This window comes from Coffea arabica, chromosome 10e (genome assembly GCF_036785885.1).
Source record: "Coffea arabica cultivar ET-39 chromosome 10e, Coffea Arabica ET-39 HiFi, whole genome shotgun sequence".
NCBI lineage: Eukaryota > Viridiplantae > Streptophyta > Magnoliopsida > Gentianales > Rubiaceae > Coffea > Coffea arabica.
This window is the reverse complement of record NC_092328.1, coordinates 40,158,546-40,185,502: the sequence shown is the minus strand read 5'-3', so window position 1 is coordinate 40,185,502 and position 26,957 is coordinate 40,158,546. Positions and strand designations below refer to the sequence as shown.

General features: G+C 33.9%; 1 protein-coding gene and 1 long non-coding RNA gene across 2 annotated transcripts; one reads left to right on the top strand and one right to left on the bottom strand.

Moving 5' to 3' along the window:
* Nucleotides 1–7,526: 7,526 nt before the first annotated feature.
* LOC113712902 (uncharacterized) lies at nt 7,527–13,359 on the bottom strand. Its single transcript, XM_027236534.2, has 2 exons — nt 13,015–13,359; nt 7,527–8,855 (listed from the first exon to the last, which is right to left on the bottom strand). The coding sequence occupies exons 1-2, from the start codon at nt 13,270–13,272 to the stop codon at nt 7,701–7,703; spliced, it is 1,413 nt and encodes a 470-aa protein (XP_027092335.1). The 5' UTR covers nt 13,273–13,359; the 3' UTR covers nt 7,527–7,700.
* A 3,596-nt stretch (nt 13,360–16,955) lies between these two features.
* LOC113711059 (uncharacterized) lies at nt 16,956–26,562 on the top strand. The gene is made up of 2 exons (XR_003453083.2): nt 16,956–19,414; nt 26,057–26,562. It is a non-coding gene; the product is annotated as an uncharacterized lncRNA (long non-coding RNA).
* The last annotated feature ends 395 nt before the right edge of the window (nt 26,563–26,957 follow it).

Sequence of the window (26,957 nt, the reverse complement as noted above, 5' to 3'; positions counted from 1 at the left end):
CTGTTTTGAAAGCTTCATGCTGGCCGAAATTTTTGAGTGTTGTTAGCCCTTATTTTTCAAGAAATTTTGGGGGAAATTTTGCTCCACAAACTATGTAGACATTAAACTTTGATTGCAAGTTGGATTTGAGCAAAAAAACATGAGCTTAAGTGAGAAGGTTGGGTCAAGTGTTGCTGAAAATTTTTCTAACAGGAGACTCTAAGCAGTTTTGGGAAATCTATCGTATCTTGGTGTAGAAAAATCCAAATTGAGTTCTACTTTTGCGTTTGAAACTAGATTCAGAGTACTTTCTACAGTGAAAATTTCAGAAATTTTCTCAATTCTTATGAATATCTATGATTTTCTAAAATTGACTGAAATTTCACACCTGTTCTGTTTTTCTACCTGATGAAGTAGGAAATTGAGACTGGAATTTGACTGATTTGTGGACAAATTCTTACAAATGTGTCTTCTGAAAAAATGTAGTCCTTTGAATCTAGTTTCCAACGGTATAAAGTTTGCAATTTTTGGATTTACAGAACTCAAGATATGATTTTTCAAGTAGTGTTGCAGAAAGCTGAATTTTCTGGTTTCTTTTAAGAACTTCCAACTTTCCTTTGAAATTGTTAGTTCATTTTAAGTTTGATTTCATGGATGGATACAGGGTCTCTTGTGACTTTAACCCCTCATTTTGAATGGTGTTATTCGAAGGATTTAGACCCTTCTCGATGTATTGTTTTAGATGATTAAGTGAATGAATTTTTCCTCCTTGTGTGCTAAGTAACTTAGGGTGTACATGAGTGATGGTTTAAAGGGGGAGGGGGGTTTGGCTAAAGACGGTTTGCATTTCGTGATTATTGGTTGAAATTGCTTCAAGTGTCTAAGAGAATTTCAAAGGGAATTTCAGCACAGAACCGTAAAGGACTTGCTTGCTCGTTTGCTTTTGGTTGTGGTGAGTGCCAAGTGCATGTTTCTTGATATTTTAATTTGAATGATACCACGTGTTATGTGTTAAATATTGAACTTGATGAGGCAAGGGTGTACTTTATCATACTTGTCCTCCCTTTCTTGAATAAACTTGTACTTGCTTGAACTTGAGTGAAGCATACTTGTTCTTACGTGGGTATACTCGAGTATCACCAAAACCCTTGTGGACGTGTGGTACCGGTAGAGGGTGAAATGGTGGATGGGGATTCGTGTCAAATGAATTCTACGGATTTGAAACCGTGGTTCAAAGGTACCGGCATAGCATGAATTGTGGATTTAGCTCCTGAGAGTTTATGTATCCTTTATTGATAGTGTTTTTGTTTCTCTTGTGAATTTTTACGTCAATATCATTGTTGCCTTTCTTGATTTATACTTTATCAATGCTAGTTGTACTTGTTTGCTTGCCTATCTTTCTTGGCCTCACTGAACGTTAGCTTACTCCTTTAAATTTGATTTCCTTAACACGATTTTGAAGTGGAGAGATTTTTTGAGACGCTGGCCTTGACTATATTTTGGTCTAGTTATGGATGTAAATGATTTAATTGATCTTTTGATAGTTGTAATTTGGGATGCTTGATGTAATTTTGGAATATTATGGTGTAGTTGATGAATGACATTTTGAAGGAAGTGACTTCTTCTATATATTAGTAACTTGTTGGTTGGGTAGTTCGAAGTTATATATTTGGCTCGTAGTGAGTCCTAGCGAGAGTTAGGCAGACGGCTCGCCGAAACTCTAGGGTTCGCCCTAAGGAGAAGTGGGGTCGTCATATTCAAAGGTACGACTTTTTGGAGTATTAAATAACATTCTATTACTTGCTCTTATACATATTAGTGAGATGTAAGATTTGATTTTAGGATTAGTTGGATCTTAAGTTACATATGTATCCTTGAATGTACTTCAATAGTAGTATATGAGTTGTTTTTGACCAAGATTTGGTATCAACTAAGATGAAAAGTGTTAGTTTTCTCTCGAAAACTTTGAATTACATTTACTCACTTCAATTTGAGATTGGTTGTTCTTTTAACTACTGATTCCTGGAATTTTCTTTCGTTATGTTTGAATTTGAGAAACGACTCAAGATTTTTCGTGACTTGGAAGTTCAAATGTTATTATTCACTCTAAAACTGTATTTTCATATTTGCACAAGTAATTTCTGAATTTTTGATGGTTCATCTAGATTTTGATTAGTTGAACCATAATACCTTTGTTTTGACTGATCTAGGTTTCTTTGGTGATCCGGAGTACAACCCGGAAGGAAACTTTTGACATATCTCTTGCTCATATTAGTGAGTGTTCTTTGTATGTTGTGCTTCCAATGACTATGTGGATTGTTGTGAATGTTTGGTTGAATGTTAAATGAATTTTCAATAGGCGAGTGTGTACTTTATTGCACTCGACCTAAGTGAACGTGAAATTTTCAATGATTAAATGATTGAATGCTACTTGTGCATGAATGTAAGCCTTGTGGCTGAATTGGGCCCTTGCCGTTCGTTGCCAGCCGACTCGAGCCAGAAGCGGACTCGGTCAGGCGGTTGGTGACTGTGGAACAGTGTTTTGGTATACTCGAGTATGATCATGAAGATTGGTGGACAACTGACCAGTGAATTGGCTAGTGGCGGAAAATGAAATCAATGAATGAGTGTCAAAAACACTGAAGGAGTTTTCACTTGCAAATGTTTTTTAATATTGGAGGGATAAGGAAAATGGTTGGCGAATGAATGAACGAATGGCTCCACGTAAGCATGTATCCTTTTAATGAGTGTGTTCTCATTGCTTTTATATTGCGAATGTTTTCTCGATTGATTGTTATTAAATGACTAATGTCCTTGTTTCAATTGCTTGATTACTTGTTTGGGAACCTCACTGGGCTTTTAACTCATTCGTTTAGTTTTTATTTTCCTTACAGGGGATACGAGCGAGGGCGTGAGACTGGTACAGGCTATCATAGTCTAGTTTTTGAATTTTTGCGATTGTACTCGCGCTAGTGCTCGGTTAGGGTTGTATGTATTTGGAATTCACAACTTTTGTTATATTTGGGTTTGTATGAATGTTTGAGATAGATATGAATGTAAGTACACGTTCCAAATTTGGGAACTATTATTTCATTTATTCTTGAGGTTATACCTTATTTTATTTGTTAAGAGTGAATGAGTTCTGGCGAGAGTTGAGCAGGCGGTCCGCGAAACCATGGGGTACGCCCTAGGGGGAGGTGGGGTCGTCACAAACATGACTGCTCCTAATGCATATGATAGCTGGGATGCGTTAACATCACCGGAAGACATAGCTTCTTAGATTGTTGGAAATAATTCGAACAATGTTAACAAAATAATAATAATGAAATGGATAGAAACTTGAGTCGTGCTAAATAGCACTATTCTAAGAAACTATTTCAAGGTATTGAAATGTTTCTCCAAGATTAAACAAGCCTTCTAGTTAATAAGAGGGAATAGGAGCAGTAAATGTAATAAACCAACACCTTGAAATGTTTCTCCAAAATTAAACAAGCCTTTTAGTTAATAAGAGGGAATAGGAACAGCAAATGTAATAAACCAGTAGAGGCGGAGGAGAGTAGAGGGTGTGGAGAAAAGGAGAAATGAGGAGAGTAGAGAAATTTTATCCATTAGAACTCTATCCTTTCAAGTAACCCATGCGCAGGAAGGGGGGTTGCAAATCCACCAATTTACTCTAGATTAGCCAACTCAAATTCTCTCTTGTGCGCGTGAGCCCATACTAGTTCTTAACTCGCCACAAGCCCTAAGATGATAAGATTTATAAAATGATTGGAAGTTTCTTTGGTTTTTCAATGTGGGACAAAATCTTTTGAAATACATAACTATTTAGAACAATATCTACCTGCCAATTCATGCTTTCGCGCTTTATCTTTGTGATTAACTGGCTGTTAATTACAAACCATCTAATGTATCGTATAACCAATGAAAGTTGAGCTTCGATGGTAGATAGTAAAGGCATGAACCCTAGGTTGTAAACTCACAAAAATAGAGATACTTCTTTGTAAAATTTACCAAGCAATCGCACAAATCTTAATAAACTCGTAACTAGTTTACACTACGAAAGTAAAGATGAAATAATTATATGTATAGTTGGTATACTAACAAAAATGAATGTTGAATATATTTGAAAATTGCTGCATGGCATGACATGATTCAAAATTTAATTAGTCGGATTAGACCCCAATCTTTGACAAGTGAGGAAGTTGAAAATCCTAGGAACATTGTCTCTAATTGTTCACTGTTTACTTTCATTTTCTTTGATCAAATTTGTGCAACGTGTACTTGTATTTTATAAATAGATTTGATTTCACATGAGCTTATGAATTATGTAAATAATAGAGTAGTTTTACAGCTTTGATAGTTCATTGTGGGATCGATCTCGATTCTCCCTATACATGTTTATAGCCTATGCGCTTGTAGCTGGAGTTCTGAGTTTTTACAACTTGTAAAATATCGTCACTATCATTGTGGCAGAACTTGACAAAATTTATACCCCAAACTTTGTTTCTGACGTAAATAACGATTTTGATCACAGATTTGTCTAAAACAACTAGAGTACTGGTGGTAATTTGGACATCATCATTAGTCCTCCACTGCCCACACCACAAGACACTAGTTCAACATCAAATCTACCACCATGCCAACATAATTTTGGGGGTACGGTGTTAACTGCAAGGATAATAGTTAGAATATTAACTTTTTTAATCAATTTGATGGTTCTTTTTTTTTTTTTTGCCTCTATAATTGTTAGATAATGAGGCAAATGTAATATAAGGTTGGAATAGGAGTATAAATGTGGAGGAGAGATATGTTTGATTGCAAAAAATAATTGTTATGAATGTCAAATTTTTCTCTTCCAAATTTCTTTCGCATAAATAATTGAAAAATCATTCAAAACGTCCTTAACATTTGTCAAATGAATTTTTTTTGGTCCCTTACTTTTAAAATGCTAACTTTACGTCCATTACAAAATAAAGTCAGTCAAATTTGGTCCCAACCTAAATTGCTGACTACCTTTTAGCCTGAATCAACCATGTTACCTACACGTGGTTATTTCTTTAGGTGCAAAAGTTTAGATCCCATTCTTTTAGGGGTTAATTATAAAAAATCCCCCTAAGGTTTAACTAGTTTTGCATTTGTCCCCTAATGTTATTTAGTAAATCCCCTTAAGGTATAGCGTATTTTGCACTTTATCCTCTAATATTTTTTCTTAATTTGTCAATTGTCTTTAAAACCATTAGTGAACTCTAATTTTTTTTTGTACCATTCAAGATAACTAATGTTTAAAAAATCAATATTCCTAACATAATAGTGAAAATTATTATATATTTATCGATAATGGTCTTGTAAATTTTATCCCTATATTTATAGATTTTTAGATAAAGAAAAATATCCCGCTCATTTCACGTGATAAGGGAAAAAAATTATTAGTACAAAATTAAATTAATTGCTTGGATTGAAGATTATTTGGAAATTTTTTTTATAATAATAGTACTTTCTGCAATTTGATGTTTGTTAAGCAAAAAGGTGGTTGAAAAAAAATAAAGTGATGATTGAGAGACGTGTGTATGATGCAAAAAGAATTTTTTTAAAAAAAAATTTAGCAATCCAAATAAATTTTAAAAGCATCTAGGTATGGTATATTAAAAGAACAACCCTGGAAACTTTGAAACTTTTGACAAAAAAAGAAGAAACTTTGAAACCCAAATCAACCATATTTCTCTCTTTTTTTAGTATTACCAACAGAAAAAATATATACTCTCATATAAAGAAATATCTAGCAATTAAAAGAAAAGTATAGCCATATGCACAATTGTAAAGAGAAACTGACAATATCTTGACTATTTTGAACTTATAAATATATTTCACATTTTAATTTTTCAATAAAAATTTTTATTTTCTATTATTATGTCAAATTAGCAAGATATTCTCCTCAATCCAAAAAAAAAGTGATTATGGAATGAAATTTAACTAGGACCACATTTATAAAATATTATTTTTTTCATTATTATGTAAGGAATATTAATTGTTTAGAGATTATTTGTCTTGGGTGTTATCAAATATTGGAGTTCACTAATGATTTTACTAACAAACAAACAAATTGAGAAAAAATAATGTTGGGAATAAAACCCAAAACAAGTTATATGTTAAGGGGATTTCCTGTGGTTAACTCTTAGGGGTATAAATGTCTTTTTGACATTACCACTACACAATGTTAGAATTGACTAATGGTTTAGGCAAAAAAGTGAGAAAAAATAATGTTAGGGGATAAAGTGCAAAAATGACTATATCTTAGCAGCAAAAATGAATATAGGTCAAGCAATTTGTTTAATTATAAATGTGATTTAATCTTTCTGTACATCAAAAAAACAATTACGTATGGATTCACATGATGGATTCAGGTTAAAAGATAGTCAGAAACCTAAGTTGAAAACCAAAATTGGCCGACTTGATTTTGTAGGGGATGTAAAGTTAATATTTTAAACATAAGGGAGAAAAAATTCATTTTGCGAAATGTAAAAAATATTTTGAACAGTTCTCCCTAAATAATTGTTAGAATAGTAAAGATAAGTCGAGAAGGTCTTAGTCGAGTGACTAAAGTTGAAACTTGAGAACCGAGAGTTTCTAAATTCAAATTCTCCTTTGCCTCTTCTCACTTTCTAAACCTATTCCCTAGAAAAATTTTAAAAATAAGGTTGCATACGAGGATTGAAGTCGGAGAGAGGGGGGGTGTATGAGTGAAAAAGCAATTAGTAGAATAGCCAATTTTTATGGATTTTGATTTTTCTTTTTCCAAAGTTTCTGCATAAACAATTGTTAGAAATAACGAGGGTAATTTATATGAAAACTTTATATAAACAATTGGTTTATAGAAAACTTTATATGAATTTCTCATGAATTTTGGCTTTTCCTCTTCCAAAAATTTTTCATAGTTGCTAGAATGTAATGAAAATTTAATATAAGGTTGGCATAGGAGAATTGAAAGTGAGGCAGTGAGATGTTTAAGTGTAAAAATGGTCGTTAGAATAAGCATTTTTTTTAAAGAATTTTGGTATTTTTTCTCTTTCGAACTTTTTTACTTAAAAAAAATTAGAATGGTAAGGGTTATTTAATATAAAGTTTACTTAGGAGGACTCAAAAATTTTTTTTGGAGAAGGTATTTAATTTTAAAAATAATTGTTAGAATAACAGTGATAACTTAATACATGGTTGACACAGGAGGACTAAATAAGATTTTTTTTCCTAAATAATTATTAGAATAATAAGGATAACTTAATACGTGGTTGGCATAGGGGGGCTAAATAAGTGTGATGGTCCAAGTAAAAACGAAAATGTTAAAACAGCCATTTAATCTTGGCGATTTCAATTTTTTTCTTCCATACTTTTTTAACCGTAAAAAAATTGTAAGCAATCAGGGTAATTTTATCAAATTCATAAATGATGATTAGTGGCCCCATCTCACTAATATGAGAGATAAGTAAAACATTTGAAACTTCAAGGGTGACAAGTTAATTATCAGGTTAGGGGAGGTTTCCGAAATAATCCCATCATAGAAATGATTTATCAATAGAACTTTAAATCCCATAAGTATTTTTGTTTTTGCAATTCCTTATGGTGCCAATGGTAACAGTCACAATTTATTGTCCCACGCAACACCACAGCTGCATATTACAAATAGTAGCACCATATAAATGAGGTATTTCTAAAACATGCCTCGTGGGTTAGAACTTCTTGGACAGCTTCGCTTTCATTCTCTCAACCGCACTTCTAAGAGTTTCCTCATCCTTGCAAAAGGTAAACCTTACAAGATTCTTTCCCTCTTCTGGATTCAAGTAAAAGACACTAGTTGGAATTGCCACAACTCCAACTTCCTTGATCAGATACTCGCAGAAGGCAACATCATTTTCCAGCCCAAAAGGAGTGTGATCCACCATTATGAAATAAGTTCCGCTGGATGGAAAAACTATGAAACCTGCAGCCTTCAATCCATCGACAAGGATCGCTTTCTTTGCCATGTAATCAGTCTTTAGCTCCTCATAGTAGGAGTCTGGGGCTCTAAGCGCTGTTGCAGCTGCATACTGCATGGGAGTCGACGTTGCAAAGGTGAGAAATGAATGGGCTTGTCTCACTCCCCATGTCAGATGTGGAGGAGCTATTGCCCACCCGATTTTCCAGCCAGTTAAGGAAAAAGTCTTCCCTAATGAATTCATAGTGACAGTCCTCTCGTACATCCCAGGAAGGGACGCCACAGAAATGTGATCCATTTCGAAAGCTAGTTTGTCATAAACTTCATCTGCAAAAACTAGAACGTCATTCTCAATGCACAGAGATGCTATCAAGCTGAGCTCTTCTCGAGTGAACATCTTCCCAGTGGGGTTATGTGGAGTGTTGATAAGGATTGCTCGAGTATTCTTGGAGATAACAGACTTGAGTTCATCAAGAGGTACTGAAAAATTGGGAGGCCGTAGTGTTACACTCTTTACTTTAGCACCAGCCATGGATAAGGTGGCTTCATATGAGTCATAAAAAGGAGCAAAAAGGATGACTTCATCTCCAGGATTTATTAAGCCTAAAATGGTTGCAGCAATTGCTTCAGTGCATCCTGAGGTCACAGTTACTTCCTTTTCAGGGTCAACCAGGAGTCCAGTGTCCTGATGAAATCTTGCAGCAACAGCTGAATTGAGATCTGGCACACCATATCCACGAGCATATTGATTTTTTCCATCTTTAATGGCTTGAATAGCTGCTTCTTTAACAAATTCAGGACCATCAAAATTGGGAAAGCCTTGCCCCAGGTTAATAGCCCCATGCTTAATGGCAAGCATGCTCATCTGTGTGAAAATTGTTGTTTTAAACTTCTCCAATCTCTTTGCAACCTAAAAATTCAAGACGAAAACATCAAAAATTGAAAACCAAAAAACAAAATTTCTTAGACCATGAAAACATTATTGGAAGCATGGTAAGGAAAATGCAATTTGACCAAGAAATCTGATATCGCATGTTAAAGAAAATACTTTTGGGGCTATAAGCTGAACTTAAATAATTCTTAAGACAAATGACATCACAGTTAGAAGTTATGAGTGATTTACTGTAAGTTTTTGGAGGAACCTATTTCAACTTCCTTGAGGATTTTTCTCTTACAGGTATATCTTGAAAAAACATATCCATTGTCTTAGAATTCATTTAGATGACACCCAATTTGAAAATTCGATTTATTTATCCTGGGATGACAAATTGGCGGACAACTCATTTTTCATCATTCTTTTAACATATTTTGTCAACTAAAATGAATGTCCTCTGCATACCAAACATAGTATTGGACAATTATATGGATATTCCATTCAAAAGTAATACTATACACATGAAAAATCTAGTTAGGATAGGATAAAGAATTTCAAAATAAGCCATCTCAGACAATTAAGCATAGGATGACTCGTCCTCCCTCACCCTGTCCATGATAATTGAGGGTTAAGAAAATCTGGGAAAAATAATTAGAAAGTAATAGAAACAAATACAAAAAGAAATAAAGTTGTTTGAAAAGAAAGACGTTAAACAAGATGAAAAGTTGAATCATAAATGCAGCCTAACTACCTCACTCTTGTTTTATGTAATCAAAAAACAGAACTGCTTTACTTTTGACAACATTTCAGCTAGCATAATTTTCATATTTAGGCATCTAAAGTCTGAGCAGGCAGAGATGCACAATAGGGCAGCAATTGGCATTAGCTAAGAGATCAACTGCAAAGTTCATAGAACAGTCATAAGGGCAAGGATGTACAGAAGAGTCCTAATACTATGCAGAGTTTAAGCAAGACACTAATGAAACCAGGGATTTCGTCTTCAGTAGCATGAAGAACCATTCGGTGCTCATGAAAGGAGGAAGCGAGAAGATTTCCTCTTCATTCATTTTGTGTGCTCATGATGATGGTCTAAAGAGTTTTGACCATTCTTTTGTTCTGTTTTTGCTAAAGCTATTTTGCATGGTTTTGCTCCATCTTTTTCAGGCTTTTGGATCCCATGATTTTGGACCTTAGAATTGAAAAGAATTACAGTAAAATTGTATTTTAACTTCAAATATAATTAAGTCCATCAACACAATGGTCTCAGTAAAACATATTTCTCTACTAAAATCTTTTAGTTTTGAAAGAATCCTCCCTTTTTTCTTTGAGGGTTTATTCATGTGCCTAAGTCACATTTGTTTTATCTCTTATCACGCTTTGGGTAAATGTCCATCAGGCAGTAGTTTGCAATTTATTCTGTAGGCAGATAATTTATGAATTACTTATTTAAGTATTTCTTCAAGTTGAAATGAAGTCATAACAAGTGTGACCAAGGACCAATATAACTCCAGGCACAAGCTTAAAATGCACGTCCCTCTAGATATATTTCCATTTTTTACAGAGGGAAACACAACCACGACAACTTGGTCTCCTGCATTTTGGTATTGCACTAAATACAAATACACATCTAAACAGTTTGTCTTGAACAAATAAATGACAATACTTCAGCTCTTTATTGAGGATGCAGAATGAAATCTTATCCTGGCTCCTAGGTTCCAAGGCATTTCTCACCCATATAATACCCTCTTATTGGCTGCATAAGTTATAATTTCTAGAGTTCAAACCATTGGAACATCATCTTTGACTGAATCCTGACCATTGCATACGTTCTCACTGAAAGACAAATCTTTTATGCATATTTAGCCTGTAGACAAACCTATAAGGAAAACAAACGCCATTTTGCAGTTATCCATACATTATAGGTACTAAACACCTCAGTGACTTTGGTTTTGGTTGAGTTCAAACGAAGTACTGAAAATTGTAAAAAAAATTTTCACTTTTCAAGACAGAGGAGCTAAAGTCAGACAAGATTTCATGTTGTCCAGTCAAAGGCTACCAATAATAACAGGTTACCACCTTCAGGTTACACATTCAAGTGTTGCCTTCACCAGACTTCTATAGCAAAATCAGTAAAACACTTCAGGAAATTTGTTACTTTTGTTTCTGAGACTTAATCTTCAAACATAAGCCTTTTGAGCATTCCCCATAATTATGGAGCCACAAACCTTTCATCCATTACTTATTTCAAACAACACTCTGTTTTGCCCCCAAACTGCAACTAACAAAGATTCTCTTAGATCACTGCTAAAAATCCTGAAACAGCTAACCAGACCAAAAACATAGTCATTTCCCAGTCTTGTCAATTGAACCTCACAACTTTCAGCATTTCATGATATTCAAGAATCTTTAGATTCAAACAAATCTTATATACAGGTCTCCTGGAGTTGCAGATGATTAAAGGAGATAAAAAAAAAAGAAACAAGGAAGAAAAAGGGAAATGCAAAAGAAAGAAAAGAACATATAATAAGCAATGAGACATCCACTAGATAGTAGACAGCAAGAAAAAATCTGGAGCTCATATTATCAGCATCTCATGAAAGTCTGGCATCCTCATGCATATCTTTTGCAAGCTTGTCATCTCCAATGTCCCTCTTGGTCTCTCTTCACCCCTACCCCGTTGCCCCGGGTGTCGGTGCATAAGATTATTGCATAGTATCATTTACGTGCATATGGAATTTACTAGCAAACAAACACAATCGCTATAGTACCAGCAACAGCATATGTTTAGCAATCACCCCTCCTCTACAAGTCATGAACAGCCATTTCAAAAGACTCGCATAATCAGCTTCTGATGAGATTATCTCACCAATACTCCGCTACATGTTTATTTGATTTTCAACATCTAAAAAACTAACAAAATGCTTCCATTAATCGTTCAGTAAACTTGTAATTACCATGTTAGACATAGCCGACAGGGTTCTCAATATGAAGATCTCAAGTCTGAACTCAAACTAGAATTCATGAGGTGTTGAGTCCATGTATGTGGTTAGTTTCTTTTGAAGGTGTTACACAAGCTTCTTGAAGTCGTGCATGATACAAAAGAGGCAACTCAATCAAAGAAAATTTGCAAAATGTGAGAAACAATATAAGCAGATGACATAGGAAGAGAGAATGCATTGTCCAAAGGAGCAAGTATTCCTGTTCATCAAGAGTTTAACACTTCAAGGAACACCAGTCATTCATTCTTCTATTCTAACCTTTTCAGCTAAGTAACAAGATTCAATCGTGTTAGGGTACACATGCTAGAACCCAAATGGATGACTAATCATCGCACGAAACTGGTATGCAAACAAACAATTATGTGAAACTGACCAAGAATAGTCATCTCTTTCTCATGGGAAAATCAGTACATGAAAGCAGGTTGCAAGTCATGAAGTTTTTGCTTCAAAGATTAAGGCTACTTAAGACATTAAAGTCCTGCATGAGGGATGGATCTCCCACAAAGCAGGCTTAACACAATATTTTATTTGGACACCCAATAGACTTCAAGGTCTAGGCACACCCAAGTGAGAAAGGATCCCTTCACTCGGCCAGCATGGCCTAAGATTGCCTACGTAGGGGAATAACCTTACTAAGAGGCATGTTTCAGCTTACGCAGTACTGACATATGCAATGTTACAAACATATGACTGCCTGCTAAAGTAACCTTCCATAAATCCAGGAATTAATTAATGCAATAACATATTAGCATCTGCAGAATTTGCAGGTCTTATTGGTTTTGCCTATTTCCGAAACATTTTCTAGTTTTTCATGCTATAAAGTCGGCATTGCTGGAAGATAATCAAATGCTTCAAGAAGAAGCAGCCTACAATTTACATCTGAGCCAACTTATAATTGTTTACACAAACTATATATTGTCTTCTTGTGCACCAAGGACTTCTACCGGATTAGGAGAACATCCAGAGCACTTTTCACACATCTTACCCCCAAATCCAGTTCATTACATGTAAAATCTTACCACCTATGGAATCACCAAATCTTTAAGGCAAACTCAACCATTTCTAGTATAATAACTAAATGTACTGCTTCCAGCAATTAACTCGATATTCAAAAGAAAAAAAATCCTTGAACATAGTATTCCAAAATAAATGATACTCAGGAAATTAAAGAAAGATTCAAACTTTAAAAGAATTACCTGCAAATTAGGCTGAGAAGCTTTCTGGGTTGACTCGTTTTGACGGTAAACGACATCTTTTTGATCTTTTGGAGTTGAAATGGCTGATGCAGAAGCCATAACGGTTGAATATCGGCCGCCACTGCCCAGAAAAGAGTTGGTTTTTAAGGAAGAGTCAAATAAAGGAAAGGGTCCGAATCTAGAGTTCAACAATCTACTAAAGCGAACATGTGATTGTGTCCAGATACATTGGTTCGGAAAGGAGGCGGCGTGAAGCATGACCCTTTTTTAGTACGGAATTACGGTTTGGAATGGGAAATTGTGAATGGAATTTGGTTCCTTGAAGGCTTGAATGGAATCTGCTTCCCTGTCGGATCCGGTCTAACAGAGTGGACTTTCATATATTTTCCGGTTAATTACATTTCTCCCCCTGAAGTTTGACCAAACTGCCAATAAAACCCTAAAATGTAGCAATATTACAGAAATGTCCCTCATTATGCTAAATGCATAACCGCTAGTCAGTCCATCACCTCAGTCCGTCACCTGTTGGCTGTTAAAGTACGGCTGGCAATTGCATGAAATTTTCTTCAACCTCTCTTTCAAAAGTAGTGCAATTGAAAGGTCGGGCAATTGAAAGGACTTAAGTCCCTCCTTAGGCTGTAGGTGAGGGTTCAAATCCCATCCGTCGCGAACAAAATTTCTAAGGGTTGTATCATAGCACTTTCTTGATCTAGTTGGGTCTGTATACTCATTAGCCCCTACCACAGTCTCCTTAGGCTTCCCCTCCCTCCCAGATTAGGATATAATATGTTATACAAATGTATCGTTGCTGACAAAAAAAAAAAAGAAAAAAGGGCCAAGTCAACCCTAATGCAGTCATATGCCCACACATGTCTATCTCCAATCTCTACGTATATGTCATGAGAGACAGAATTCATCAAGAATCTCAAGGTTGATAAGATCCAAACATCTAGAATCAATTTTGGATAACCCACTGGCATCCATAGTATTACCTCCACCAAACCAATTTCTAAAGGACTAAATCCACTTTATACCTTTCAACCTATGTCACTTTTTCACTTTACACTCTAAATTTTAATTTTGAATATTTGGTACCTTAAATTCTTAATTTTGAACTCTTTACACCTTCTACTCTCCAATTTTTTCCATTTAAGTCCAATAAATAATTATGTTTGCAAAATTAATAAAATAAAAGATGGTGAAAATTAATGATAATGTACAATTTTATTTTTGCTACGATAGCTGGACACCTTTTGAACACTTTCGACACATCTTCATTGATTTGTTGGGTCACCTATGACATTAATTTTGCTAAAGTTATTATTGATTGGATTTAAACAGGACAAACTTGAGAGTTTAGTGTGTTAAGTATCCAAAATTGAAGTTTAAGGTGCAAAGTGAAAAAATTATACAAGTTTGGAGATGCAAAGTGAGGTAAGTCCATTTCTAATGGATCGAGAAAAAATGACTGAAATACCGTGAGGAAAAGCTCCTTGTATTTGACCAAGGAGTGAGAAAACACCAAAAATTAAGAATTGAAGCATAATATCCTCACACGAACTAAAGCCAAACCACCGATCTCCAAGTCCATAGCTACCAGTTGAATCCTCTTACTAGGGCATTTTTATTCTATAGTCAGTTGCGAAGTCAGGATTTTTAGTTAGGGGACGAATTTATAAATGTAGAAAAGTGCTGGTTTACTAGTTTGTTTTCAGAGTGATGATTTTTTTTTCCTTTTTTTTTTTTTGGATACCATGATGTCTAATTGCAGCTCAAAGTAAAAAGTTTTTAATCAAATTTAGGTTTTTAATCATTAGATCATTTTAACAAAATAACAGTAAATTTAAGTGTATGAAACATAATAAGTAAGCTATATATTTATTATTACATCAATATATACATTAATGTGCTTATTAGAAAAACTATTCATTTCTTTGTTTCCCTATTTTTATAATCTTAGTAAGATAAAAGTACAACTTCACTATGCTATAGTATCAAACTCTAAAAACGATCAATTTTCTAATGTAATTGGAAGGACACAAATAAAATTGTAGTTGTTGGGAAAGGGGTATCAGTACAGGCACAAAATATCAGAGTTAGCCCATGACAAATTTCTCTTTCCACAAATACCAGTTAAAATAGGAACAAACCAAATCACCAAGTAATAATACCAGCAGTGATAATAAAATGCAAGAAAAATAAAAGGCACAGGACACCAAGATTTTTACGTGGAAAACCCAATTGGGAAAAACCACGGGACCTAGTCCAGTAAAAAATCTCCACTATCACAATAATGGGAGTACACAGGTCTATCCGAAATATTCGGATGACAATAATATCGCCAGTACCAACCAAGCACAGTTGCTACAAAATCACCCAAAAAACTACAACTGTCAAAGAAGTGGGTTTGAAAAGGTGTTACCAAACGAAGAGAAAATTCGAAATTTGAATCGGTAGATGAGTAGAGTTTGATGAGAGGATCCCGTGTGTAAAATTTCGTCTCAATCGGGTTTCAAATCACCCTCCAATCAAGACTTTGAAGTTTCTCTCTCTCTAGCTATTTCTCTCTCTTCGCGTCTCTCAAAAGTGACGGCTGGCACTTTTTCTCTCACGCAAGGACCGAAGCAAAATTGCCTCCTCATGCGGGTGCTCTGTGTATTTAAGCATGAGAAGCCCTCAAGCTTTTGCATAAGTGGGTTGGCCCACAAATGGGCTTGCCCACACCCAACAGTAATTACATCTAAATCTTGGTCTTATATGTTCATGAAAAGTACTTTTAAAAATATACAATTTCATTAGTTCAAATTTTACATTTAAAAGATCACATGTATATAGGACTAAGTACTTAATATGAAACTTGGCAAAGTAAAATTGAATTCGAATGCAAAAACTAATTGAAATTTATACGCAATTTAACTTTCAAGAAATTTTTCTTAATATAATAGATTAACTTTTAACAAGTTAATATGTAATGCTAAAATAGTTCATAAAATATGAATGTATAAATAAATAAACTAAATAGTGCGTTAAAAAATATAGATTAGCTTGAAATTCAAATTTTTGTATTTGATTGAATAAGTGGATTTGTCCAGTGCTATATTTGTGTCTTGTAAGCAAGACCATTGTTCTGGGAGATGGGGGACAAAGGTTCAGGTTTGTCAAACTTGGAGAGAGAGGCAGATCGAAAGGGGGCTCTACAATGATGGTGGACTTCTTGAAATTTCCTAAAGTGCTTTGATTTTTTTGGCATTTTCAAGTTGATGAATACCTTTCTCTTTGTTAAAAAAGAAAATTTTCCTCTTATAGTTGTTTATTAGGCTATGTACTTGTAGTTTTGCCTGACAATTTTCTTTTTAGTTTCCTTGTTTAGTAGCATAATGTTGGCAATCTCTTCTTAAATTTTTTTTTTGAAAGTTCGAATATTTTATTTATACTTAAAAAGCTCTTCTGTACAAAACTTTTTTTACTTAGTCTTATGCATTATAGGGCATTTCTCTGATTTTGCTACTTCTGTTCGGTTTAAACACCATTAGTACCGAGAGAGGTGATTGTAATATGATCAAATCTGAGGGTTTGATTGATAATTTGGTCAAATTTTAAGGAAAGTAAATGCATAATCTTTATATTACGCCTAAACCCTTTTGAGGTTGAATTATATTATAATTAGTATTTTGATCTGCATTATGTACGGGTTTATGTTTTAAATTATAGTAATAATAAATAAATTATTTAAAATAATCATATGGTAAAAAGGCTAAAAAATAAAAGAGTATTATTTTAGTATTTAACTTATGTCGAAATATCGTACCTATTTATCTTGTTTTAAACTCTTAAAGTACACTAAAAAATATAGAAAAAGTTCAAAAAAGTACCTAAAAGAATATCAAAAGCACACCAAACATGCACCTTATCATCCCTCCCTTCCATATTCTTCCCTCTTTTCCTCTTCAAGCCACTTCCCCTATTTTATAAACCCTCTCTGTAGACACCAAAAATTTCATCGATTCAGTTTTAGCTTTATTCATTCAATTTTGACTTCCTTTGATTCAATTTTTAGTTTTATTATTATTATTTATTCTTGTCTCATATTTATTATTTTTAATTGATTGGAGGTTGCAAATGGTAATTGATGTTCATTCTTATTTTAAATGCATTAAAATTCATCATTTTCTTTTTAAAGCAATTTTACACTAAATTTTAGGAAAATCCCGAATAAAGATCCATTTTATCTTTTTAAAATTTGATTTTTTCTTGCTAAGGCATTTTGCAAGGTAATTTTTAAAAATTAAGCATGTTAAACAAGTGTGTCAATTGCATGTTGAACAAGTGTGCAAATAAGCATTAGACAAGTGGTCGAGGAATGGTAGGACAAGTGTATAGGGGTAGCTGTCAAGGACACTTGGGGGGTTTTTTGGGGGGCATCGGAAAAAAAGGAAGAAAAAACCCTCGAAGAGGCTTGAAAACAGGGGGAAGAGAAAAGAGCTAAAAACAGAGGGGCCAAGCAGCGGGCAAGGGGAAAAAACAGAGGCTAGACAAAACAAGGGGAAGCTGGGGGCTAAGAATCTGAGGAAAAAAGGGAAAAAACACGGAGAAAAGGCCGAGGAGGGTGGCGGCTAAAAGGGAGAGCAAAAAGCAAAAAGGCTTGAGAGCTGAGAGGGCAGGGGCGGCGGAATTGCCGAGCAGGGGCAAAAGAACAAAAACAGAAAAATTTCGTCCGAGAGCAAAAGAAAGGAAAGCAGGAAAAAAGAGGAACCGGGCGGCGGGCTGAGCATAAATGGAAGAAACAATCAACGAAAAACAGCAAAAGGGAAAATAGGGGAGGTTTTGGCCAAAAAGAACAGAGCGACATGAAGAATAGAGGAAAAGTCCCCGGCCGCGAACGGAAGCAGAGGAAGAAAGCTTCAGCAAAAATAAAGGGCAAATTCGAAAAGCTTGTAGCTGCTGCCGTTCACTGGAATCACCATTGCTCGCCACCGCATCAGCGGAATTCACCGCTGCCGCTCGTGAATCTTCACCGTGAGAAACGATGTAAGCTATTCTTTCCCTTTTACATTTCAGTTTTTTTTTTCTTCAAGAATGAATTTCAGAAGCATGGCTGCCGTGGGTCTGTCATCATGATTTTTTTTTTCTGTTGAGGGTCGGTAATTTTGTTCGCATATGTTTTCTGCGTGTGTTGGACTGAATTCCTTGCTTTTCTGATAATTTTGGGGCCGGTTGTAATGTAATTTAAGCAGAAATCTGTTGAGTTTTTTCATGCCCATTTGCTGTTTGCTAAAATGCCCGAATGAACCTTCTACTTGAAGATGATTTCGTTTGCTTTACGTACGAAGAAAATGGAACATTCGGATGGTTTTTGCTTGTCCGAACATAATGAACGATTCTCCATGATAGAAGCTGTGTTGGTTCGTTGTTTTTTTTTTCTGTTTTTTTATCTCTATGCTTGAATCCGAATCGATGTTGAGAGGGAGTATTGTTGTGAGTTTCATTGTTTGCTGGAATGATTGGAATCGAAACCAAATTTCTGGTTTTGCTAATCGAAAGGAAAGCTGAAATGCTTAACTGGTATCAGCAATGAAGAGGAAAGCCTCTGCGAAACATGAGTGAAGAAATGTCTAAAATTGCAATTTAATCCCTCATTTTCTGTCTCATTTCATTACGGCCCAAAATCTGGAAAAATCAAACTAATTTTGCCCTTTTAAGCTTATTCCTCTGTTTGCATATTTTATGTGATTTGTTGGATAGATTAATTCTGGGATTTGGATTATAATTATGGCCTAATAATTTTAGTTGATTTGCTAATCTTGTTAGGTTTGATATTATGATTTGGGTTGTGGGTAATAATAATTTGTTTGGATTTATGAAAGTGGGTTTAGTTTATTTTGTTTGGATTTTTTGCTTGGGCTTAAGGGGGGCTAAAGCCCACTCTTTTGTTGGGTTTGTTTTATTGATAAGTAGAGGCCAGCCCACATGTAGCCTCTGGGCTTTGTGGCAGGCTAAGGAGTCTTGGCCCAAACAAATAGAGAGAAGGGCCCAATGGCCTGTTAAGTCCAGTAGCCCAATGACGAAATTTCATTCCAGTCCCCTGACTTTTGGATATTTTTACTGTGGCCCTTGACATTTCCATTCCTTTCAATTGAGTCCCTGGTTTAATTGCAAATAGGCCCTTGAACTTTATTTTTGTTTAATTTTGGCCCCAAAATTTTTTTCAATCTTTGCAATCAAGTCCTCTCTTCTCTTGACTTCTTAAATGTGGTTTGTTGACATGATTTAATTGATTCAAATTCATGTTTATTTTTATCCTTTGTGATTATTTGCCAAATAAATTGGTGCCTTGACCATTTCTTTTATTTTGGAGGATAAATAAGTGATTTCACTTCAGTGGGGCCCAATTACAAGGGAGGTAACCTATATCTCCTTGATTTTTATTTCTCCTATGTGATCCAACGTGTTAAGTGTGAATTGCATGTCTACGTTGCTTTCCTTGCCATTCCTTTAACTCCTTTCATTTATTTCATTTACTTTTGCTTTTTATTTAAATTATTCTTTATGGGGTATGTGTACACCTCTTGGCTTGTAATAGTTAGGGATTCAATTATTTTATTCCCTTTCCCCCTTTTAGATTGTAGTAGGGTCCCCCTAATGTAATAGATAAGGCTTGGAGGAGCATTCAATGAAGACCTATCGAAGACTTGTGCCTAGCTAGCAAATGTAATAGTTAGGGCTTTAATTGTCTCATGTGCCTTGCATGCTTAGTTGCTACGTGTTAATTTGCTTTGCTAGGGCCTTGCATCTAGTCGAGCATGCAAAATGTTATGTGCTATGTGTTTATAAGTGTTTGGCATGTCTACTCGCTTTCCATAGCCTGAATAAATGTGATGGATGAATGTACGTCACCACACTAGTCCAATGCTAGTTGTGGCTCATTATTTCATTAGGAATTCATAGAAAGGGCTAGTCCAACGCTAGACCCAATAGGATTTTTCCTTTGTTTTTCATTAATGCATTATTTGCCTGTTCACTACATATCATGCATTTTTCCTTAGTTTTATCATCTGGCATGCTCCTCGATTCCCCTTTCCCCTCATTTTAGGATTTTTGCATTTCATGCTAGTTATAGGGTTCATTTGCCTGAAGAGTCCCCTTCTGATAAGGGAAACGAGCGAGTGTGGCTACTCGATAGCCTTAGCACGCTAGTTTCGCCTTCTAATCAAAGGGAAGATTAAGTCACAAAGTTAGGACTCCCCGTTCCCGTCTTGATGCATTCCTATAGGATTCATGCATTCTATTCATTCACTATCACATACACTTACTTTATATTCTAACCCTTTTTCCACATTCTCACTTCACACTACTTTTACACGTTTTCATTTAACTACTCACACTCTATGCCATATCACTCGCACACATGCACTTTATATTATTTTCACATTATCATTCTTTACTCACCTTACCTTGTAAATACATTTGCACACCTCCACTTTTCTCACTTCACATAAACTTACATTTTCACATGACATGCACCCCATTCATTTTTACGTCATTTAGGATTACGTGTGACCTCTCCAAAGGATCATTATTGGGCTTCACAATTAATGTGATTGGCACCACTCAACCTTTGAAGAGAAATTTCCCCCAATCCCCCTAGGTCTAGGTTTTTGCATTCATATAGACATATCCAATACGCGATACATACCTTGGGTAGAAAAATTAGGAAAAATTGGTTCAAGTCACGCAACTAGCCTTGGCTAGGTCGAAGGGGTGCCTTGGATTTTTATCCTTGCCTTCCCCTTCGTCAAATGTGACCCCCGATCCCTCTTTTGGTTACGTAGACCCAAAAGTTCTCAAAAAGGGTTTATTTACTTTTTTATTCAAAAACAAAAATCATTTTTGGGTGACTTGGTACACCCTAACTCTATACCAAGTGGCGACTTTATTTTTGATAGAAAAAACCCTTTTGAACTTCACTTGGCCAAATCGTCGCATTCTAAGTCCCATGGCCTTTTACTTTTCATTTTGCACACGCTCACACCACACTTCACACATCACACACATTTCACTTCAATCAAAAAGTGGGGCGCGACACTCTCTTCCCTTTTTCTTGATACCATTTTCAAATTTTCTATGCAATTTTTTATTTTCCTTTTATTCAAGTAAAAATTTATTTAGTAACTTGTTATATTTTTATATTTTGATTACAATGATGTACTATTTTGTTGCTCAAAAAATGTAGGACAAAAAGTAAGTAAAATTTTTAAAATAGATCATAAATGGATAATTAGGTGACCCACTCCCATTTAAGACTATAACCATTGATAACTTGTCTATTTTGAATCAGTAACTAAATAGGTATTTATGAGTTGATCCATTTAATAACCCACCCAAACTTACATAAACCACCCATTTTGATAGTTCTACCCCCATCTCATTGCTACAAATTTTCTCAACTATAGATTGCCTTCCTCCCAACTTTGTATTCCTACTTTCCTTTCCTTCATAATTCACAATGCGTTACCTCACTTTTCAAGTGTTTTTGGTCAAATAAAAAGTTAGAATTGTAGTCCTTGAGAAAAAGTAAGCTTTTGAGTGTAAACTTTGTAAAATACTACCAATTTTGATATTTCTCTATAAATAGGAGCCCAAAGAGAATTTTTTAAACAAATATTTGCTGTAAAAATTTTGCTAAAATAGTCCTAAGAACAGCCATCCAAATGCACATATGTTGATTTAAATTCACATATAAATTTTCTTCTATATTCACTATTTGATGTTCATGTGTTATATGAAAAATCATTTAGATGCTCGCATGCTATTAATGACGAGTTTATTCTGAGTGTCAATAACATGTCAGAATTATTAGTTATATACTCCAAATCCAATGTCAGAGTATAAATTCCAACAGTAAACATATAAACCTTTAGAAAAAATAAACCTAATGAACAAAGTCCAACTTTAAAAATATAAAACTTAGAAAAAACAAACCATTGGAAGTGCCCTAAGCTCACTAAATACCAAAAAATAATTCAAGAAAATATCTTTAGTTGTTATGTTTAAATAATCCTATTTCAAGTCCTATTCATGATTATAACCCAGAAGTACTTCATTCAATTGGGGTTTAGGATGAAGCTATCACTAATAGACATTTTAATAATGACATCAATTGTTGTCATTATTCACCATTAAAATATATGTACAAAATTTTAGATTCTATTAGAATTTGAATTATAATCCAAAGACATGAGATGAGTCAAGAAGTTTTTATTTTGTTTTAAGGAGGAAAAATATATTTATATATTTAAGTCAAAATTATTGACAAGAAGGCTTGGAATTGTAGCAGTTGTTTCCTTATTGATTTGAATGTTTGTTTTAATTTTTATAATATGCTATGTTGCCTTCAATTTTGGTGTTGCCAAATTAAATAATTTAAAGTAGGGAAAATCTAAATCCACACCCTCTCATCCTATGTCCACACCTTAACAACCAATATCCATACTATATATAAAAGGAGAGTATGGGGTTTGGTGTAAACTTTGTTTGTCACTTTTTGAATTTTCAACTTTACCATCATAATCACTAAATTTTACCTTTACCATGTGATTACATGTTACCCATATTGCCAACCAATGTAATCACAACTAATTTTCACCCATAACCACCCAAAAGCATTATAACCACCAATTACTTAAAATTCTATTCAAAAAGCTTTTAAAAGATCAAAGTTTACTTTTTGGCTTATGAAAATTTTATACTAAATTCTTTCAAATAAAAAGTGAGTGTTCCTAAATTGCTTACACATTAGATGTGCCCTTATCACTTGTGACAATTAAGCCCATATCATTTAATGATTTTCACTTATGACTTTTTACAATTCCAAAATTATCATGTCATACAATAAAAACAATTTGCCATAACACTATCCATCTCCTAATTATTTAATTTTTATTTTGTATGAGCGTACTAATATTTGTTAGGTTTATTTAGATGTGTATAACTATGGTATCATCTCTAATTTTCTGGGTGTTATTTTGGAAAGGGAAAATGACCTATTTCATCCCTTACATTTCGCAAAAATATTCTTTTCGTCCCTCACTTTTAAAATGAAGCAAATTCGTCCTTGACATTTAAAAATTAAAACTATTACATCCCTGAACCTAATTTTCAATCAAACCATCTAATAACCCAGCAATAAATTTTGAAAATAGAATTGATAGATCATTCGGTCAATTTCATCATATTCACATGACATTTATTAAACCAAAAAAATAAATATAATAACATAAAAGGCCATTCTTTGTCTTGGAATAGTAGAATTTTTTTTTTGATAAATCTTTTCATGCACCATTAGTATATCCCCTTGCGAATCTAAATGTGTATTATAAATATAAAATTTGGTGTTTAAATTAAAATTAAAATGATATGGCGGTACATAAAACCGTCAGTGTATACAATGATAATGTAGAAAAAATTAATATTTCTTTTTTATGTTATAATTTTTTCTTTTTTCTTTTTAAGTTCATTAAATTTCACATGAATATCAAGTTGAGTTAACCAAGTGATCTTCCAATTATACCCCCAAAATTTGTAATCAGGTTGATTGGTGGTTTGATTCAGACTGAAATTTAGGTTTAGGGATGTAATAATTTCAATTTTTAAATGTCAAGGATGAAATTGCTTCATTTCAAAAGTGAGGGACGAAAAGAATATTTTTGTGAAATGTGAAGGATGAAACCGATCATTTTCCCTTTTGGAAAAGTGTGCTTATATTTGATATGCTTATTTGATATGTGTATAGTTATATTGGGTATTATCTCAAGGGTTAGAACATTTTATTTCTTGTTGATGTTCCAAAAGATTGATATTACAATATTGTTATTTCTTTTTTGATGTTTCATAGAGGTGGTATCATCTCCTAAATTTTTGGTTTTTATTTTGCATGAGTGTACTAATATTTGTTAGGGTTATTTAGATACGTACAATTAGGTATCATCTCTAATTTCTAAGTGTTATTTTGGATATATGTACATATATTTCATATGCTTAATGTATACGTGAATAGTTATATTTGGTATTATCTCTGATTTTTTGGTTATAAAGGACATTATTTAGGTAAATTATGATGAGTTTACTTACTTTCATTTATGCATATGCAAGCCTACATTTAATATGATTGGAGAATTGTATCTATTTAGAGGTTATTATTATAAGGTGATAAGTGTTCATTTTTTATGCTTAAAATACATCTATTTGCTTACTTTTGTTAAGAAATTAGGGTTTTTAAGAATGAAACTAGCTCTTTAAGTTATTAATTTCTATAAACTTCATTTTATTTCAGTTACATGTACAATGTGCAATTGATATGGTATTTGTAGGATAATTTAATAGTTGAGTGCACTTGAATATCACTCTAGCATTGGTGATTCAAAGATCAACATACAAGGGGTTCAATTATCAAGAAAAGAGAATGAAAGGTCGTAAATCAAGTCCAAAAGTTCAAGATACACGAGCTAACAGCATGAAATACCTCATGGATCATCAACTGTCACATTTGAAACTTTGAAAAGAGAAAAGAAGCAGAACCACGAGGCGATCCAGGAAGTGTTGCCTCGCGGATCCCTGTGCCAATTCTGCAAGTTGTTCTATAACTTGCACTCGTTTTCACATTGCTGTTTGAACAATTTTTCTATAGAAATCCGATTGGAAACAGCTAAGTGTGAGTTGGAAAAGTCAAGGGCAATTTTATGACCACATTATGAGCACAAATTTCTCTTCAAAAATATCTATAAATACCCCTTGTGATTCATTGATTTTAGAGAGGAAGGATAGAAGAATTAGAGAGTGATAGTTGGAATAGAAGGTTGTGTGAGTAGAAAAAGAGAAGTTTTCTTAAAAACACAACAACCTTGTTGTGCTACACTTGAAGATCAAAGTTATAAAAGAGAAGCTTGAAGAGCTTGTTTCATTCACTTGAAAAGATTTCATCAACTTTTACTCTTTACTTCCTTGTTTGATTTATGTTTCATTTCAAGAGTTTTATATTCAATATGTTCAATTCTATGTCTAGCGAAACTCTTGCATCCTAGTGAAAAGATGAACTTGTAGTTCAAGATTGTGTGATTACTTGAGTTGATTTTGGCCACCTTGTGCACTTGTTTGTTCATATGTTTGCGTCTAATATGTGTAGTTGCTTGATCACCAACAATATATCATCCAAGCATGTGTTTGAGCTATTAATGTGCCTTGCATATATAGTATAAAATGTATGAACCTTAGATTACATCCTCATGTTTGTAGGAGGTGGATTTAGATGGAACATGTATGTAACTTCATTGAGATTCATGGACTCATGTTAAGATAATTTATCATGCAAATAGATAAAGGTTTGGTGTGAGGATTCTTCTTTATTTGTGAAAACAACATCCAAGAAATTAAGGATGGCTACTTCCTAAATAAGTCACAAGTTAAAGGCCTAATTTAACCAAGTCAATCACTATCTTGAAGCAACAAGAGATTCTAATCCCTAGGATCTTAATATTAAGAAGACCTAATCTAACTTTCTCAACTTTTGTTTCTTTTCTTTTAACTTACCGCCTACATGGTTGATTTACCACCTAATGGTCGGTTTTATATTTATTGTTTATGTTATATGGCCGATTGTACCGCCTAACTAACCTCTAACTTGTATGGCTGGTTTTACCGTCTAAATTAATCTCTTTAATTTTGTCATTGTTATTCTTTGATAATATTTAATTTGTTTAGATAATAAAATTAGTTGAAAAGCCTTGGTAATTAACCAATTCCCTGTGGGATCGACCCTAATCATTACTATACTCGTTTAACTTGTATACTTGTGAAAAATCGAGGTAATTAGACTAAATTGAATTGATAATTAGAAATTTATTAAACCACATAAGTTTTTTGTGCCATTGCTAGGGAATTGGATAATATTAGTCTAAATATTGTTTTAGTTCTTAATTTTTCTGATTTTTTTATATATATAGGAGTGAAGATAAGTTCTTTTACTTATCTTTTTGTTGTATTTTTGTAGTGCATGCACCGATTGCTTCGTGGCCTAGTCCCATTTGATCCGAAAATTGAAAGGACCGCTAGGAAGCCAAGATGAAGTGTACGATAACAACAACAACAAGGTGAAGAAAATTCAAGGGAAGAAAGTGCAGGTGAGATTTTGATTGAGCAGTCTCTAAGAGAAACAATGGAAGAAGAACGAGTAAATCAGAACCATCAAGCCTTAAGGGAGTTTGCATTGTCGGATATTTCAGGAGAACAAACAAGTATCGCAAGACTGGCAATTAATGCAAACAACTTTGAGATTAAACCCTCCTTGATTCAAATGATCCAACAAAATCAATTTGAAGGTCACTCAATGGAGGATCCAAATGCTAACTCAGCTAATTTTTCAAAAATTTGTGATACAATCAAACTTAATGGAGTAAGTGATGATGCTATAAAGTTTAGATTGTTTCCATTTTCATTGATGATGCAAAAATGGACAATGGGTGAAAGTGCTAAATAAACAAGGTGAGGTTGATTCAATTTCTATTGTTACTGTAGCATGTTGTACTTTTTGTGGAGGAAATCATGAAATTATTAATTGTGTTGCTTTGGAACAAGTACAATATGTGAATAATTTCAACCATCCAATTCAAAACATTCTGTATTCCAACACTTATAATTCAGGGTAGAGGAATCATCCAAACTTTGAGTGAAAACATCAAGAAAATCAACAAAGACCAACTAATCCACAGAACTTCCAATCAAAACAAACACCCATTGAATCCAAACCATCATGGAAGATGGCCATTGAAACATTAGCTAATACTACCAATAGTAATATGGATAGATTAGCTAAAAATACCTTGGAGAGATTTGAAAGATTAGAGAGAAAAATGGACCAATTAACCTTAATGTATAGAAATATAGAAGTCCAA

Coding starts and splice junctions, on each gene's coding strand:
- LOC113712902 (XM_027236534.2), bottom strand. CDS start 13,272: ATGCTTCACGCCGCCTCCTTTCCGAACCAATGTATCTGGACACAATCA. Junction 8,856..13,014: donor CTTCTCAGCCTAATTTGCAG/GTAATTCTTTTA, acceptor TTGAATTTTTAG/GTTGCAAAGAGATTGGAGAA.